Here is a 14307-nt window from a genome sequence, read left to right on the forward strand (position 1 = left end):
TAAAACAAAGCAGATATATATATAGAATAGGTATTCACAGCAGTTACGCAGTAGTGATGTAGCTTTAGCGAGATAGTTGTAAAGAATGGAGCAGGAACAAGTTTCTTTTTAAAGAAGCGGCACACAAAAATGCGGAACTGAAGTCAAGGAGCAAATGTTTCCGACCGGGTTACAATTTCGTTGCACCACTTTCTGTTTACAGCCAAACGTGGGCTACTGTGACAGAACTTTTATGGCAGGGATGTAAGAAAAACCAGAAGTCACTAGTATCTGTTTTTATTCGTATTAAAATGGCTAAAAAGCGCCAAAGTGAGGACTCTGCGGAGTCAAACACTCCAGTGAAAAAAGAAGTTCCGGAGTTCAATGGGACTGTATTTAAAGCCATGCTGAAGGAACCCACCACAGCCATGAAGGGTGAGATTTGCAGTTTGTCACACACACCTCACAGAAGTGATACTAAGTCACATTAGTACTGAATAAATGTATTCACATATCCGTCCATCCACTTTTGTGCTTTTTTTCTTTGGTTAATTCTTACTTTGTATCGCCTGCAGGACTGGAGACATTCATATCAACCGCCAAGAAGCTGCCATGCCCTGACCTGTATGATGTGGTGGAAGGTTATATTAAAATCTCTATGGAGTGTGCAGAAATATTCAAACTGCTTGAGAGTGAAAAGCATATAGAGAGCGAAGTAAGTGCTTTTTCTCAATGGATGGGACTGAATTGTTAGTTTGGCCTGTTTTTTGGACTTGTAAAACTCTAAATCCTGCTAATAATCTAAATCTTCTGTCCAGATGATGCTGATTTTTGAGAGCTTGGAGATGATCCTTCTAAGGACAGCGAGTGACTTGTCCCACTTCAGCATGGTCGGCAATGCTATTGTGAAAAAGACTGTGTCTAGCTACGTGAAACTTCTGCAGGGATCTTTCCAGTCAGAAAATCACAGGTTAGTGGAATGGCTTCACTACAAGGGCATCAAATGTCAATCCTCAGCACAGTTTAATTTTTGCACTCCTGCACATTGCACTAATCCTATTTTTACTTTGTGCACAGGTTTGTCCGCCAGTGCCTCAGTCTCCTGTCCGCCTTGGTGTCTCAGGGTCCAGAAGCTGCCAGAGAGGTTCTAAGTCACATTCACATCAATAAAGCTCTGTCTGGACTGGCAAAGAGAAAGGATAAGAGGGTGTGTTGAAGCATTTACCTTTTTTCAGTTTTCAGCATGTTTTGGGGATTCTGCAGACATATATACTTACATTCTTGTCCGTGAATTCTCCAGGGAAGACCTGATGTCCGCATGGCTTTTATCCAGTTTGTGCTTTCCTTTTTGGTGTCTGGAGATAATGCCACTGTTGGACAGATATTAGAAAGCAAAGGTAATGATTAGAAATGCATTGCAATTTATACAACATACTCTTCTCTCAGGTTTGTTGATGACATGTTCATTTTGGTGTTTCAGAACTCCTGCCAGAGATCCTCAGCACAGGTCTGAAGGAGGACAGGATGTCCATGGTCAATCTGATTTTGTCCACACTGAAGACTAGAGTAAGTGCTCAGCAATTTACACTTTCCATTAAAAAAAATGAATTCATGGATTTAATGATTCTAAGTGTTCTTTGTCTTGCTGCAGGTTGTGCTTAACAAGGCCATAAGTAAAACACAGAAAGTGCGTTTCTTCACACCTGCTGTACTTAACAACATAGCATCTCTGTATAAATGGAATGGGATTGTGGATGCAACAACTGATGATGAAAGAGTGAGTTATTTTCTTTTTGACTTTTGTTTGAACAAAGGCTCTGTTGTGTAAATTAGCTTTTCAACCCGTAGGTCTAAATGTTATTTATTGTCTTAAAGATGTTAGAGGACTCAGAGCATGCTGGGATATCTGTCATCCGGGATCTTGTTCACGGTTTCCTTCTGGACCTGTGTTGCTCTCGTAAGCATGGCATCAGCTTTCATGATGCTAGCTTTGGCACAGCTGGCAGGTAAGTACTGAGATATTCAGGTTTACTTTGCACTCTTCTGGAGACTCTTCATGCTGATGAAAGGATTTCCATTTTTTTTTTTACAGAGCTGGCAACATTGTTTTGCTTCAGTTCTTGGTGGGACAGAAACAGGCGACAGAGGATGAGTTGCTGACGGAGCTGGTGGTGAACGTGCTGAAAGCTAGCCCTGACATGCTGGCCAGATACTTTCAGGAGACTCAGTATTCGTACACCCCCCGTCCCAAAAGTGCTTGGCAGGACAATGTCAAGTTACTTAAAAGGGTAATACTTGCTAGTAGATTGATTTATATTTGAGTAGATGAGGCTCATTCAGTGTTTTATCTAGCTTGTCTATTTAAAAAAAAAAAAAAAAAAAGAGAGAATGATCCTTTTTGAATTCCTATGTCAGATCTATGAAGCCCAGCCAGAGATTTCCACAGTCTTCCAAACTCATGAGGTCATCCCCCTCCCTCGCCTGCTGTCCATGATGATGGTGATATCTCTTCCTCCGGTCTGTAACAAGGCATTCTTCACACAGGGCCTCAGTGTAAGTGACTGAGCCTCATGATGAAATGAATCGAATCAATGCTGTAACTGCAGTAACACAAAACACTGACAATGAGCAATACTTTGTCCTGTATTCTGAATATCTCCTCTTGTATTTGACAGCTTGCCAACACAGCAGTGCAGCTCACCACTCTGTCCATGATGAATTTCATCCTGAAAAGAGCTAATAAGAATGTGGACTACCTTTTGGATAAGTCCGAGTGGCACAGCTCAGATGTATACACTCCGGACATGATGGGGGATTTGGTTCTGCAGTACAGGGAGACACTCAGCAAGGTATGCTCAGGAAAGTCCTGTATTAATACCCACAAATGATAATGATGCACCATTAAACAACTCAAGTCTCCACTATTCATCCTCTGTTCCAGATTTTGCCCGACATGACGAGCATAGTTGCAAAGTGGCAGTCGCTTAGCAAGAAGGAGAAGACCGATGGCGAAGAAAAAAAGACCAAAACTGAAGGGAGTGCTGAACAGACAGATAATAAAGTGCCTGGTAATAACATTTACATTACATGTATTTTGTTTATTCTAATCAGTCCTGTAAAGTTAAGGGGATGACCAGCTAAAACATTTGATTGACTATGTTTTTTTGTGTTCAGCAGTTGCAGAGACAGCTGAGGTAATCCTGCTGAAGACTCTGATTCTTCAGGTCATATGTCTTTACCAGAAGGTATTGCCACATCTGGTGAGCCAGTGCAAATTTGACTTCAGCAAGCTCTTAAAAGGTGATGTTTTTATTTTATCAGAGTTCATATAAGTTGAATATTTTAAGTATGATGCAGGTGGTTCTTCAACCAAGCCTTCAAAGTGGATTTCTTTTTTTTTTACCTCTCCAGGGATTGTGTCAGAGAAAGGAATGAGAGAAGAAGTTCCCCCGGTATTGCAGTATCATATACTGCAGTTGGCTTTAGATCTTCCAGCAAGCAAGTTCTCCTGGTTCCGCATACAGGTTAAGACATTACACAGTTTTATTTAAAGAATGTATTTCATTTTTTTGTTCAATAAATGTAATTTATTTTACAGCGATTGTTGTATAGAAGGTGTTTGCTTTGTTGTCAACATTGTTTCTAATGTGTTGTGTACTGCTTTGTCTTACCAGGAGGTTGCAGATACAGAATCCTCATCTGGAGAGAAGTCAGTACTTTACCTGCTTCTCAAGATGTTTGTCAGCAGCAGCAGCAGCCACCTGAAAACATCCACACGGATGCTGGTTCTAAAAGTGAGGAACTTTGTCATCATTTCTAGAGGAAATGTGCGCAGTTCTTCTGCAACATCAGGAAACAGTTCAGTTCCTTTCGGTTGAGAAAAGTAGTTTGTCCATATTACTTGAAAGTGCCTGTAGCAAAATGATTCTGGGTTAACTGCATATTAATTATTCATTAACTTCATTACGTTAATGAAGTAAGAGCAGCATAGGCAAGAGTCTCTGCTAATAATTAACTGCAAAAGTTACTAAAACTGAGTTTGAGGAAAGAAATTACCACTGTTTTGTAATTCCTGCCTCGTATTCAGGTGCTGAAGGACAGTGGGGCGTTTGAGTACACCTGGACTGAGCTCGAGCTTTGGCTCGACCAGCTGGCCAGAGTAGAGGCACACCAACAAGAGACTGTCATCCAGTTCTTGGAGAGGGTGAGCCCATCTATGTAACATCTGTGTTTACATGTCAACATTTCTGTCTATTACTGTTACACTGTTGGTTAGACATAATAACACATTGTGTATAATGACATATCAAATTGGTAATACACTTGTGGTCTCTTTCTCTAGGTGTTTGTGAAACTGGTGTGTAATTCTTACACATACACAGATAAGGTTGCCAGCCTTGTCCAGGAGGCAGCTTATCTGCAAGCTAATCTGAGTAGCCAGGAGGGCGACGCGGCCAGCATCCCAGTCTCACACATAGATGGTGAGCATTTCTGGATGTAATCTAAGTGGATTTCTTCCAGCCATAAGCAGTTCTGTGTTTTTTTTACAATCTGACAACTGACTGTCTTCTAGATGTCTTAGACATGCTGGATGTCATTATGGAGGGTAACGAAGGTGAGATGGAGGAGCTCGGGCCATCTCTAAGTGAAGACCTCATTATCCAGACATTCCCATTCAGTGTGATGGTACCTGCTGCTCTGGAGGCCCGAAACAAACTGCCAGCAGACAAGGGTAAAGCACCTCTGCCTTAATTGGGACAAAATAGTATAATGTTCAGAGTGGAACCGTACATAGATTGTAATGGTAAAATGGTTACAGAGTTATATCTTGACGATTTGCTGCATTAAAAGTGCAGCTTTATCCTTTAAAAAGGGATTTCTCCACCCTTATAAGTATTTCAAATCTAATTGTGTAGTATGTTGTAACATTGATAACAGTCTGTCTTTTCCTGTCTTTTCTCAGGGGTGGTACATGAGTTCTTGTCCGCGGTGCTTTCAGACGTCCTGCACTGTCAGAGAGAGCCGCTCCCCCTCTGTTTGGCTCTGCTGCAGTACGATAAAGAGCTTGTGTCTACTGAGCTCTCTGCTCCTCCTCATCCCTCCGTCATACACCTTCATCAGTATTACTCCCAATGGCTACCACAGCAGTGCCGGGAGCAACTGGTCCGTATTTTTTGGAGCAAGAAATGACTTCCTTGTTATTTCTTTATGTAGAAAATAACAGTTGTCTTTTTTTTCGCAGTTCAAGTCCTCTGAAGGTCATTCAAAGGGATCGTCAACCCCCATTTCATTCACTGAACTGATAAGAGCGTCGTATAGCCAAGGACCAAATGCTTTGCTTGAGGCCACCTTCAGGGAGAATGTGGAAGGAACTCTAGCTTCCATGCTGATGGCTGATTTTCCAGTAGCTATCAAGCAGATGTTACTTTACATAAAATCAACGGTGGAAAACCTCGGCACGGTAAGAGCACAAAACAAGATTTCTACTCAGTGCATTACTAAGTTAGAAATGAACAAAACGCATCATATCCCTCTGCACAGTTCTCCAAAGAAGTAGGAACTGCCCCTCTCAAGACCTTAATGGGAATACTCCTGGATTTGGTGACCAAGCTACAAGGCTTTCAGGAGACTACAAGTGCTGAGCCAGCAGCAGAGAACTCCGAAGAAGGATCGGACCTCTTTCTGGAAATCAACCAGTCGTCCATAGTAAAAGGCAATAAAGAGCAGGTATGGAGAAATTCAGCATTTACCCGGAAACAAATATTTTCAAACTACTTTTTCATTTTTAATTTATTGATTTTAATATGACGCCATCTGTGTTTAGATCCTTGTGTCTGCCCTCGGCTCCATCTTCAAGCATCCATGCTTTGAGCAGTGGTTTCTGTCTCTGGAGCTGGCTGCGTTGCCTCCTAACACTCTGAACCCCGTCAAGCTAAAGCATCTGTGTTCTCAGCTGAATGACGACATTCTGGCCTTGCTGAAAACCAGCACCCCCACTCTCTGTGATCTCGGTTGCTTGGACCTTATTAGTAGCTACATGGAGGCTATAGAAAAGGCTGTGCTCAAGGAACTGGTAGAGAAGGGCTCCCAAGCAGCAAAGACAACGGCCAAACCTTTCCAGGCCCTCCTGTCTCTTCACAGCTACATGGACTCCTCCAATCTTAGAGAGGTGGTTTCCAAGCTGCTGCTCCTCCCCAAGGAGAGCCTAATCTCCCCCAGCGGTGAGGGCACACGAGCCGAGCTTAGTGTCTATGGTCACGCAGCGCTGCAGATCCTCACAGAGTCCAAAGCTAAAACTTCCCAGGACCACGGCATCTGTCTGTCTCAAGCACACCTCCACGGCCTGAGCACCCTGCTGCTGTCCTGCTCCAGCTCTGCTCTGGAGGCCTTCCTGCTGCAGACTCTGTCTAGTGAGCCTGGCAGTGCTAAACTCATCCACACAGATGTGCTGCTGCACTGTCTCCAGTGGCCTCTCCCAGACACTCAGGCCATCAGCTCTCTGCTGCTGAAGAACTGCTCCACACACCGCCTCTGCTTTGAGATGTGGTGCCTAGAGCCAGCAAACATGGAGAAGCTCTCAGATCAGACAGAAACATTCCTTCCACCAATCAACACCTATCTACAAGTGGCAAGTAGAGAGGATCCTTCCAGGCCTAAGGATGGTTTGTACATCCAAGTTCTCTTTGTCTTAAATCATACAGCCCCAGGATTTATGCCACTCTTTTGTTTCTCATCACCACCTGTATATTTATTTCGATATGCTTATTTGCTGTGTTTTATAGTGCAAAAAGATGTTGTAAAGGCCTTGAAGCAAGCACTGCTGGCCAAGTTGTCCCAACGTGTTCTGGGAAACCTGACAGAAGACTCTGCAGCCCAGCTGGTTGAAACACTAGCCAATCTGATCAAGCTCTCTGCAAACATCAAGGACACCAGGGACTTGATCAACACTTTGCCCAGTGCTCTTCAAAAAGTGGACAGTTTTGAAAGGTAGGCCCAACTCTTTATTCTTTTATGTAAATGATCAGTGCCACAAGGTATTAGCTGAATGTTGTTTTCTCTTTCAGGTGGCAACTAGTAGATGTCATCACTGAGAAACTGGCTGATTGCCCCGAAGACCAAGAAACCTGGAGGAAGTCTGTCACAACTGCTGCCCTCAAGTGTCTCATAGCTGCTTTCAGTCACTCTAAAGATCTGGCTACCTCACGGTCAGAGCAGGAGCAGAGCATTCTGGAACGACTGCAAGGACTCCTAGTGGGTTTATTTTTCTCACACATACTGTTAGTTTTATGTTTATATTTTGTATGCATCATAATATATCTTCTTTACACAGACATCAGCTGAAGACATCGCTGCATCTGAATGGAACAGCTTTGTCAAGAATGGACTGAAGTAAGATGTTTGTCTAAATACATTTTGCTAGAAGTTGCTCAAGAGCATCTCATCAGATGATATTTTCAAAAGCAATGACCTAAAAGATATTCTTCCACTGTAGATATCGCTACAGAGATCATCACTTTCTGAACACATTGAGCAACCTGTTGGAAGTGATGTACGGGAGCAGTGAAGTCCAGAAGGATCTGATTCCTTTATCCACCCTTTACATGATGACCAGCAGCCATTCTCTGTTCCTGCCCACCATGTTGGACTCTGATGAAGAGCCTAGCATGTGTCAGGCTAAAGGTACATATGGAGGAGAGTAGAATGGAGAAAACAGTAAATTACCTAACCCCCCAATTGTTTATTTTATTATCAAACACAAACACATTTATTTGTTGTCATTTCAGAATCGTTAGTGTCCCTACTTCTCTGTTTGGTGAAGAAAAGCCCAACAGTCTGTAGCACAAATCACTTTGTTGTACTGTTGGGAGCATATGGAGTTACACTGAGAACTTCAGGTAAAACAGGAAATCTAGGTGTCGTTGTGTTTGTGTATCTGTTACCCTTTTTCCTCTTACATCTTTTTTTGGTTTGCAGATCAAAAACTTTTAATGCTTCTTCAGGAATATGAAAGAAACAACGTCAGTCTGCTGAAATTTCAGTAAGTTTCATACATATGTAGGTTGCACATGCAACAAAGGCACTTGTTATTTGCAAATGTTGAATATTTAATTTCAACTGCAGGTCGTTCTTGTGGGGCCCAGCAGCTGTGGAGCATCACAAGACCAGGAAAAGCCTTGGAGCTTCATTGTGGAAACAAGCCAGCTCAGACGACCTGTTGGCCCTGCTGCAGAGTGACCGGATGCTCCAAACAATTGCACACTTTCCCCAGCAACGCAGAATCATACTGCAGGTCAGGACTTTTTTGTTCTTCAATTTATTTGTGCACCACAAATGAAATTCCATTGACATCCATTGTGATCAGATGGCTGAAAGAATCTCGAGATGGATATAAAAAAAACGTAAGCAGATAAAGGAAATGGGATGAACCTTTAATATCTAAATCTTTTTCTCATAGGATGATAAGGAGCTGCTGTACTGTAACAACGCAGTAAAGGACCTTGAGAATTTGTATGATCCTCGTTTTCTTTTGCCTCTATTCAGCACCATACTGCAGCCAGGTGATTATATTTCATTGATGTGTCATCACTCCATATCAGTTTAGGTAATCACTGCCTTATACGTGTTACATCTTCTCCTTTTTTTTTTTTTTTTTTTTTTTTTGGACAGAGTGTGTGATTGACTGCCTCAAGTTTGTATCCAGTCATGCCTTTGGTGTAACTGTAATGGCTCTAAGTAGCTACGACCCAAAAGTAAGAGCGGCAGCGTACCATGTGCTGAGCTGCTTCTACCAACACTTGGAGGGTGCTCGGTTCAGAGAGAAGAGACAGGTAAAGTGTGAGGGAGGTGGTGTGAAAGTATTTGAATATTTTATGTGTGGAAGTCACCTCCAGAAGCACTGATGAGCCTCTTTTTTTTTTTGAACAGTTGCTGTACTTGATTGACACAATGAAGAATGGAATTCGGCAGCAGAATCAAAGACTTCCATTTGTCCTGACCACTTACATCGCCAAAGTGGCTCAGCAGATGCTCAAACCTGGTGTGTAACTCTGCAAACTTGTTCTGACCGGAGTGATTTGACTCATGTTGTTTACATAGAGATGATTTGTTTAACACTTCTTTGAGTCTTTTACTGAACTGGTAAGGAACTATGCATTTTTTCAAAGTAACATCTCAATTTTATCTTATTTGATCTATTTGTTGCATTTTTATAAACGGTATATAATTAAAGATTAGGATCATTGACCTTTTTCCTTGTTTTTTCTGATTTCCCAGAGGACCACATGTACATGGTGTTGAACAGGTTCCTGCTGTCCCATCAGAGTTTGGACTTCAGAAGAGTCCCTGAGTTCTTCAAGCTATTCTATGGCTTTGACTTGGAGGTACTCGGAAAAGAAAAAGAAAGAAAATAATATATATATATATATATATATATATATACATATATACACACACACACACACACTGCTGATAACAAAGTTCAGTTTTCTTGTACTGAAAGCCATTAATCATAATTATAGAATTCTATAAATAAATTATTGTCCAAATAAACTCTACTTGTGTCAACAACATTTAGCCTTCATCTTGTTTTGCTCGGCTCATGCTTTTTCTTTCCTAGACTGATGTTATCTGCTCAGGGTTATCTGCTGTTAGACCCTTGACTAATGGTCTGTTTTTTTTATTGCAGCATAAAATGGAACGGGAGTGGATCTTAAGTGTGCTGGAGGAAGGAATAAGTGATGGACACTGCTATGAATTGTGTGAACAACAGGGCATCTTTCAGACCCTTTTAGGTTTCAGCAGCAGCCCTCTGTGTGATGAACACTGCCAGGTAAACACTGTGGGAATCACAATGATGCAACACATTGGCGGTGAAGCCGAGATGCTCTGAGATGCTCTTCATAAGAGAAACACATGAATAGAGTTATGTCTAATGTGCATATATTTCACATATTTCTCTCCACTAGGCCCAGATTATCAGGGTGTTGTGCCAGGCCGCCCGTGTGACCAGAGCAGCTTATAACCTCACCAAGAGCTGTGGGCTTCTAACATGGATAATACAGATGGTTGAAAAAAGGTAAGGTCCAAGCCCAGTTTTGGCTCTTTATTTTGACATAGTCATTCATGCTACTTCAATAAATCTTCAGCCATTTCCATATTTTCTACTATAGCATTGTACTTATTATCCTCTTTAGGAATCTAGACCAGCAGCTGCTAAGCGCCATCATAGATCTGCTCCATGTGCTGTGGTTTACCAACCTTGGGCAAAAGGAGAAACCGATGGATGAAGCAAAGACCTCCTCATCTACAGAGGAGAAACCTCGGAGCTCAGTGAAGTGTCTCCCACTCCCACTCATCAGTGAATTTCTGTGTGTGGCATTAACTATCAGCAGTCACATCAGGTAAAATCGCCGTAACTATCACAGTGAAAATGTAAATGTAATTTCACATAATTTTCAAGGCACTTTGCAGGCATTTGAGCCAAGCTCTTAATAATACATATAAATGACATAATAGATCCCAACTGTTACAAGGTGAAGGATGTCAGTGTTTGTTTGATCTCTTCCTGTCAGGTTGCGTGTGAAGGCCGCTCAGCTCAGCTTGTTTCTGCAGACTCTTTGCTCAATACTGAAGCATTGTGGGACAGCTGTCAATGCAAACAAACAGGCTGATTGGCTAACACTTCACCCACAGCCACTCTCTTGTACCGAAACCCTCACTCTGCTTCTCTGTTGGGCCTCCCTGTCCCGCAACACGGCGCTCCTAACCCAAATACAAGCATTGTCTGAAAAACACAGAGTGCGGGAATTGCTGGGTGAGTGTCATTAAGTGTGTCCTTTTAACAAATTCTGTCATACCGAGAAGGTTTTGCAAATGTTGTCATGGTTGTCTTTATTAAAAAGGGGTGCACAATATACAGTGAACACTTTATGGAAAAGGAGATAGATTGGAGGCTTTTTTTTTCAAAAGAGTTTTAAAAACAACAGGAGACAATCAGGAAAAAGGGGCCAAACTGATCTCTGCCTGACTTGCACTGTATAAACCTGTCACAAACACTTACCAACATGAACATGGCAGACATATACAGTTTATAGGTGTAAGAATATACTACCACAGTAATTGTCATGAAAGCCCTAATATGACCCAGCTTGTCCCAGTGCCTACAATTGAGGTTTTATAACTTCATAATTAATGTTTTACACAAGTTATTTTGTGTACACTATTGCTTTTGCGTGACTTTGATAATAACATTACTGCTAAGTAAAGAAAGTAGATTCTGGACAATGGGTGGGAAAAAGAATCTAATATATCAGAATTATTTTGCAATTTAGTCTATTCTAATGAAATTATGTTCAGCTGATCCTATGAGACATATGAGCATTTAAAATGGCCAAAAGAGCCGATGCTGACTACTTGATATGAGGCTTTCAGGGCCTACAGTGGAGCCAAGCTTATGTTATAAAGTCTGTACCTTGTAAAACTATGACGTAACAGGTCAGTAAGTGCTCCAAGATGGCTGCTCTTTTGCTGACCCGGTGTTCTCTTCTCTGTAGGGAAATTAAAAGAAATGAGGCATTAAAAGTATCAATTTGTTACATGTGATGACATTACATGCTGGACTGTTTAGAATTTAGATTTTTGTTCCGCTTCACAGTATCTAAATCATTCCTTGTATCTTTAATGTCATAAACATGGTTTTGTTCATCTTGCTCCTCAGGGATAAGGAAGGATAAGAGCAGAGGTAAAGGCTCCTTTTCCCAGGTCCACACACGAAAAGAGAACCTGGCAGAAGATGCGGACACTGAGAAACAAGAAGAGAGTCTCCTGACAGAGTGTAAATTTTACCTCGCCAGTATCCTTGTTCACTGGGAGCCTGCGTTTCCTCTCTCTGAATCCCAGCCGGCTAAGCCAAGAGACAAACTGGATCCTAGTCAGTTGGCTTGTGATACTGCGCACCTGCTCACCAAGTGGTCCCTGAGGTGCTTGGTGGAGGCTTCGTATGATGAAAACAGAACAAAAGAGTTCTTGCACTGGTTCGAAAAGGCTGTGATAAAACACGGAGAAATTGTGAATGTTGTGCTACTCGATTCTGGCATGAAAGCAGACATCCTTCGGCTCTACCATCAGGCCTTTGAAGTTCAGTGTCACTCCAGCATGTCAGAAAGAGTGGAAACCCTCCAGCTGTTTACCACCATTATGATACGTTTACTAGAGGCCCAAGGCCACCTCCCAGAGCTGCATCAGGCTGTCGTCTCTGCCTGCCTTCCAGAAGACACACATGATCAGTCTAGATGTGGTAAGAACCTGCCACCTTATTCACAGAGTCGATCTATGACTGCTAGTGTGCATGCCAAACCATAACCTATCAATACTGTTAAAATACTGTGCCTCACTAAAAACCTTGTTTTTGAGTACTTTTCCACTCCATACTACTTAAAGATCTCTGTTGTATTGAAACACTGGAGTTAGAGAATTTTAGGGCAGGGGTGCCCAACTTTTGACTAAGGGGGGTCAAAAATGTCATTAAATGGGAATGCCATCAAGTGGTATATAATATTAAGAAGTTAAATTATTTTAGTGTTCCAGATCTCCCAAAATCCTTTGCAAAAAAAATTGGCTATGCCCCAAATTATACATGATCAGTTTTTAATGTACAAATGGTGCAGGAGTTTTTTACACTGCAAGATTTTTTAACATTCTTGCTATTTATTCATGAGCTACTTAACGTATGAAAGGAAAGAAATGTGACATATGTGTCCCATGACTGTTTATCACTATGCGATACAGATCCAAATTATATTTTTGATTTCTATAATTAAATAACATTAACTTTGTCCAGTTAAGCAGTGGACTATGAAAGAGATCAAGGACATTAGGTTTTGCAACATGTATTGTAGTTCCCATCAAAAAGCAAGTGTTAGTGAGGTGGTTCACGTACAAAACAATGGAATCAGTTGTTACACTTTGCTAGAAATCAGTTTATCTATGTAGCACTATATGTGCCATATTTGCAATAAGCATGGAGGAAAAACTTAATTTTGTGAAGATATACCTACTTGATTAATGTAAATGCATACTAACTATAATATTAAAAACACAAAAAACATGAGTAGAAGCATTTTTATTTTTGGAAGATGATTAAATATTAATACACTGTAGTGTGAATTGATTGAGCCTCTTGTTTTCTCCTTTCCAGTAGCGGGGCTGTTTCTGTTTTCGTCGTACATCCATGAGTTGCTGAGTGGAGCCACGTCAGCAGAGCTGTTCCTGTCTCATGTCAGTTTGGTGACCAGAGCCAAGTGTAAGAGACAGAAAGCATCCAAATCAGCACCGTCTCAAACAGCCATCAGAGCCATCTGTGATGACATCATGACCATGAAAAGTTAAATACTACAAGGGACACTACTGTGTTCGCTGAAATAGACTTAATTCCAAGAACGGTTGTATTCTTATATTTTGCTTATTTGTTTGGTTCTTGTTAAAAGATTGAAGCTATTTTGTAAAACCCTCCGTTATAAAATGTTGATTTACAAATCTGTTCATATGTTGTTGTTTTTTTTATGGTTCTAAAACTATTTAAAACCTCCATGTAATTGTATGTGAAAATGTTGTGTTTTATAACACAAAAGGTGCTGTGGACTCCATTTAAGAAATTGGCTTCAATGCAGTGAAGCTGCCTTCATGATGAAGCACGATAATACACACTTTTGAACTTTTAACTAATAGGGCAGAGTTCACATGTACACAAACTGCAGGTTAAAGCACACAATAATAGTTACATAATCTTTTCAATGGTATAGGTAGCCTTGCACTTCGTAGATATTCAGTGAAATGGGAGGAGAAGAATAATTGGCTACTCTTTCTAACACACTGCTTTAAAACCTCTGATCTCAAATGTCTTTGTTACCCCAACATCTTCACAGATTTGTTTTCATTATTCTGATTTTAAATGCATCTCTATCACCTCAATTTTTTACATTTTTGTATACTTCCATAAAAAGTGCTCTCATTCAGAGTTGGTACCATTTCAAGCAGTTGATGTTCCGTTGCTTCCTCTGACTCTGATTCTTTGACTCCTGCAACAACAATAAGAAGACATTTTTGAAGTTAAGTAGAGATTTGTCGCTTTGCTCCATTAAGCACATATGCCCATGTGTCTATAGGCTATACACATATGGGTGTTTTCAATGTTGGTGTTGGTAACCACTTCCCTCTACCTCCACTTAATCATTTGTCATTTGAAAGATCATGTACGCATCACACTTACCTTGGCAAGTTTCCATTGCGAGACATTAGATTCAAACTAATAAAAAGGAATCCTACAAAAGC

At 41.1% G+C, this 14307-nt stretch overlaps 1 protein-coding gene across 1 annotated transcript; it reads left to right on the plus strand.

Moving 5' to 3' along the window:
- The first annotated feature begins 206 nt into the window (after positions 1–206).
- urb1 (URB1 ribosome biogenesis homolog) lies at positions 207–13976 on the plus strand. The gene is made up of 39 exons (XM_054598166.1): positions 207–414; positions 555–694; positions 798–949; positions 1057–1186; positions 1280–1376; positions 1460–1545; positions 1631–1756; positions 1855–1985; positions 2072–2267; positions 2395–2532; positions 2655–2828; positions 2921–3047; positions 3154–3279; positions 3391–3503; positions 3654–3773; positions 4067–4183; positions 4322–4460; positions 4553–4711; positions 4943–5142; positions 5222–5440; positions 5521–5706; positions 5804–6641; positions 6762–6966; positions 7044–7230; positions 7310–7368; positions 7472–7659; positions 7764–7874; positions 7954–8017; positions 8101–8269; positions 8435–8537; positions 8647–8807; positions 8905–9016; positions 9253–9359; positions 9665–9808; positions 9945–10054; positions 10173–10379; positions 10551–10792; positions 11696–12274; positions 13175–13976. Exons 1-39 carry the CDS (start codon positions 291–293, stop codon positions 13363–13365), a joined length of 6777 nt encoding a protein of 2258 aa, XP_054454141.1. The 5' UTR covers positions 207–290; the 3' UTR covers positions 13366–13976.
- The last annotated feature ends 331 nt before the right edge of the window (positions 13977–14307 follow it).

Source organism: Anoplopoma fimbria, chromosome 1, assembly GCF_027596085.1.
Source record: "Anoplopoma fimbria isolate UVic2021 breed Golden Eagle Sablefish chromosome 1, Afim_UVic_2022, whole genome shotgun sequence".
Classification (NCBI taxonomy): domain Eukaryota; kingdom Metazoa; phylum Chordata; class Actinopteri; order Perciformes; family Anoplopomatidae; genus Anoplopoma; species Anoplopoma fimbria.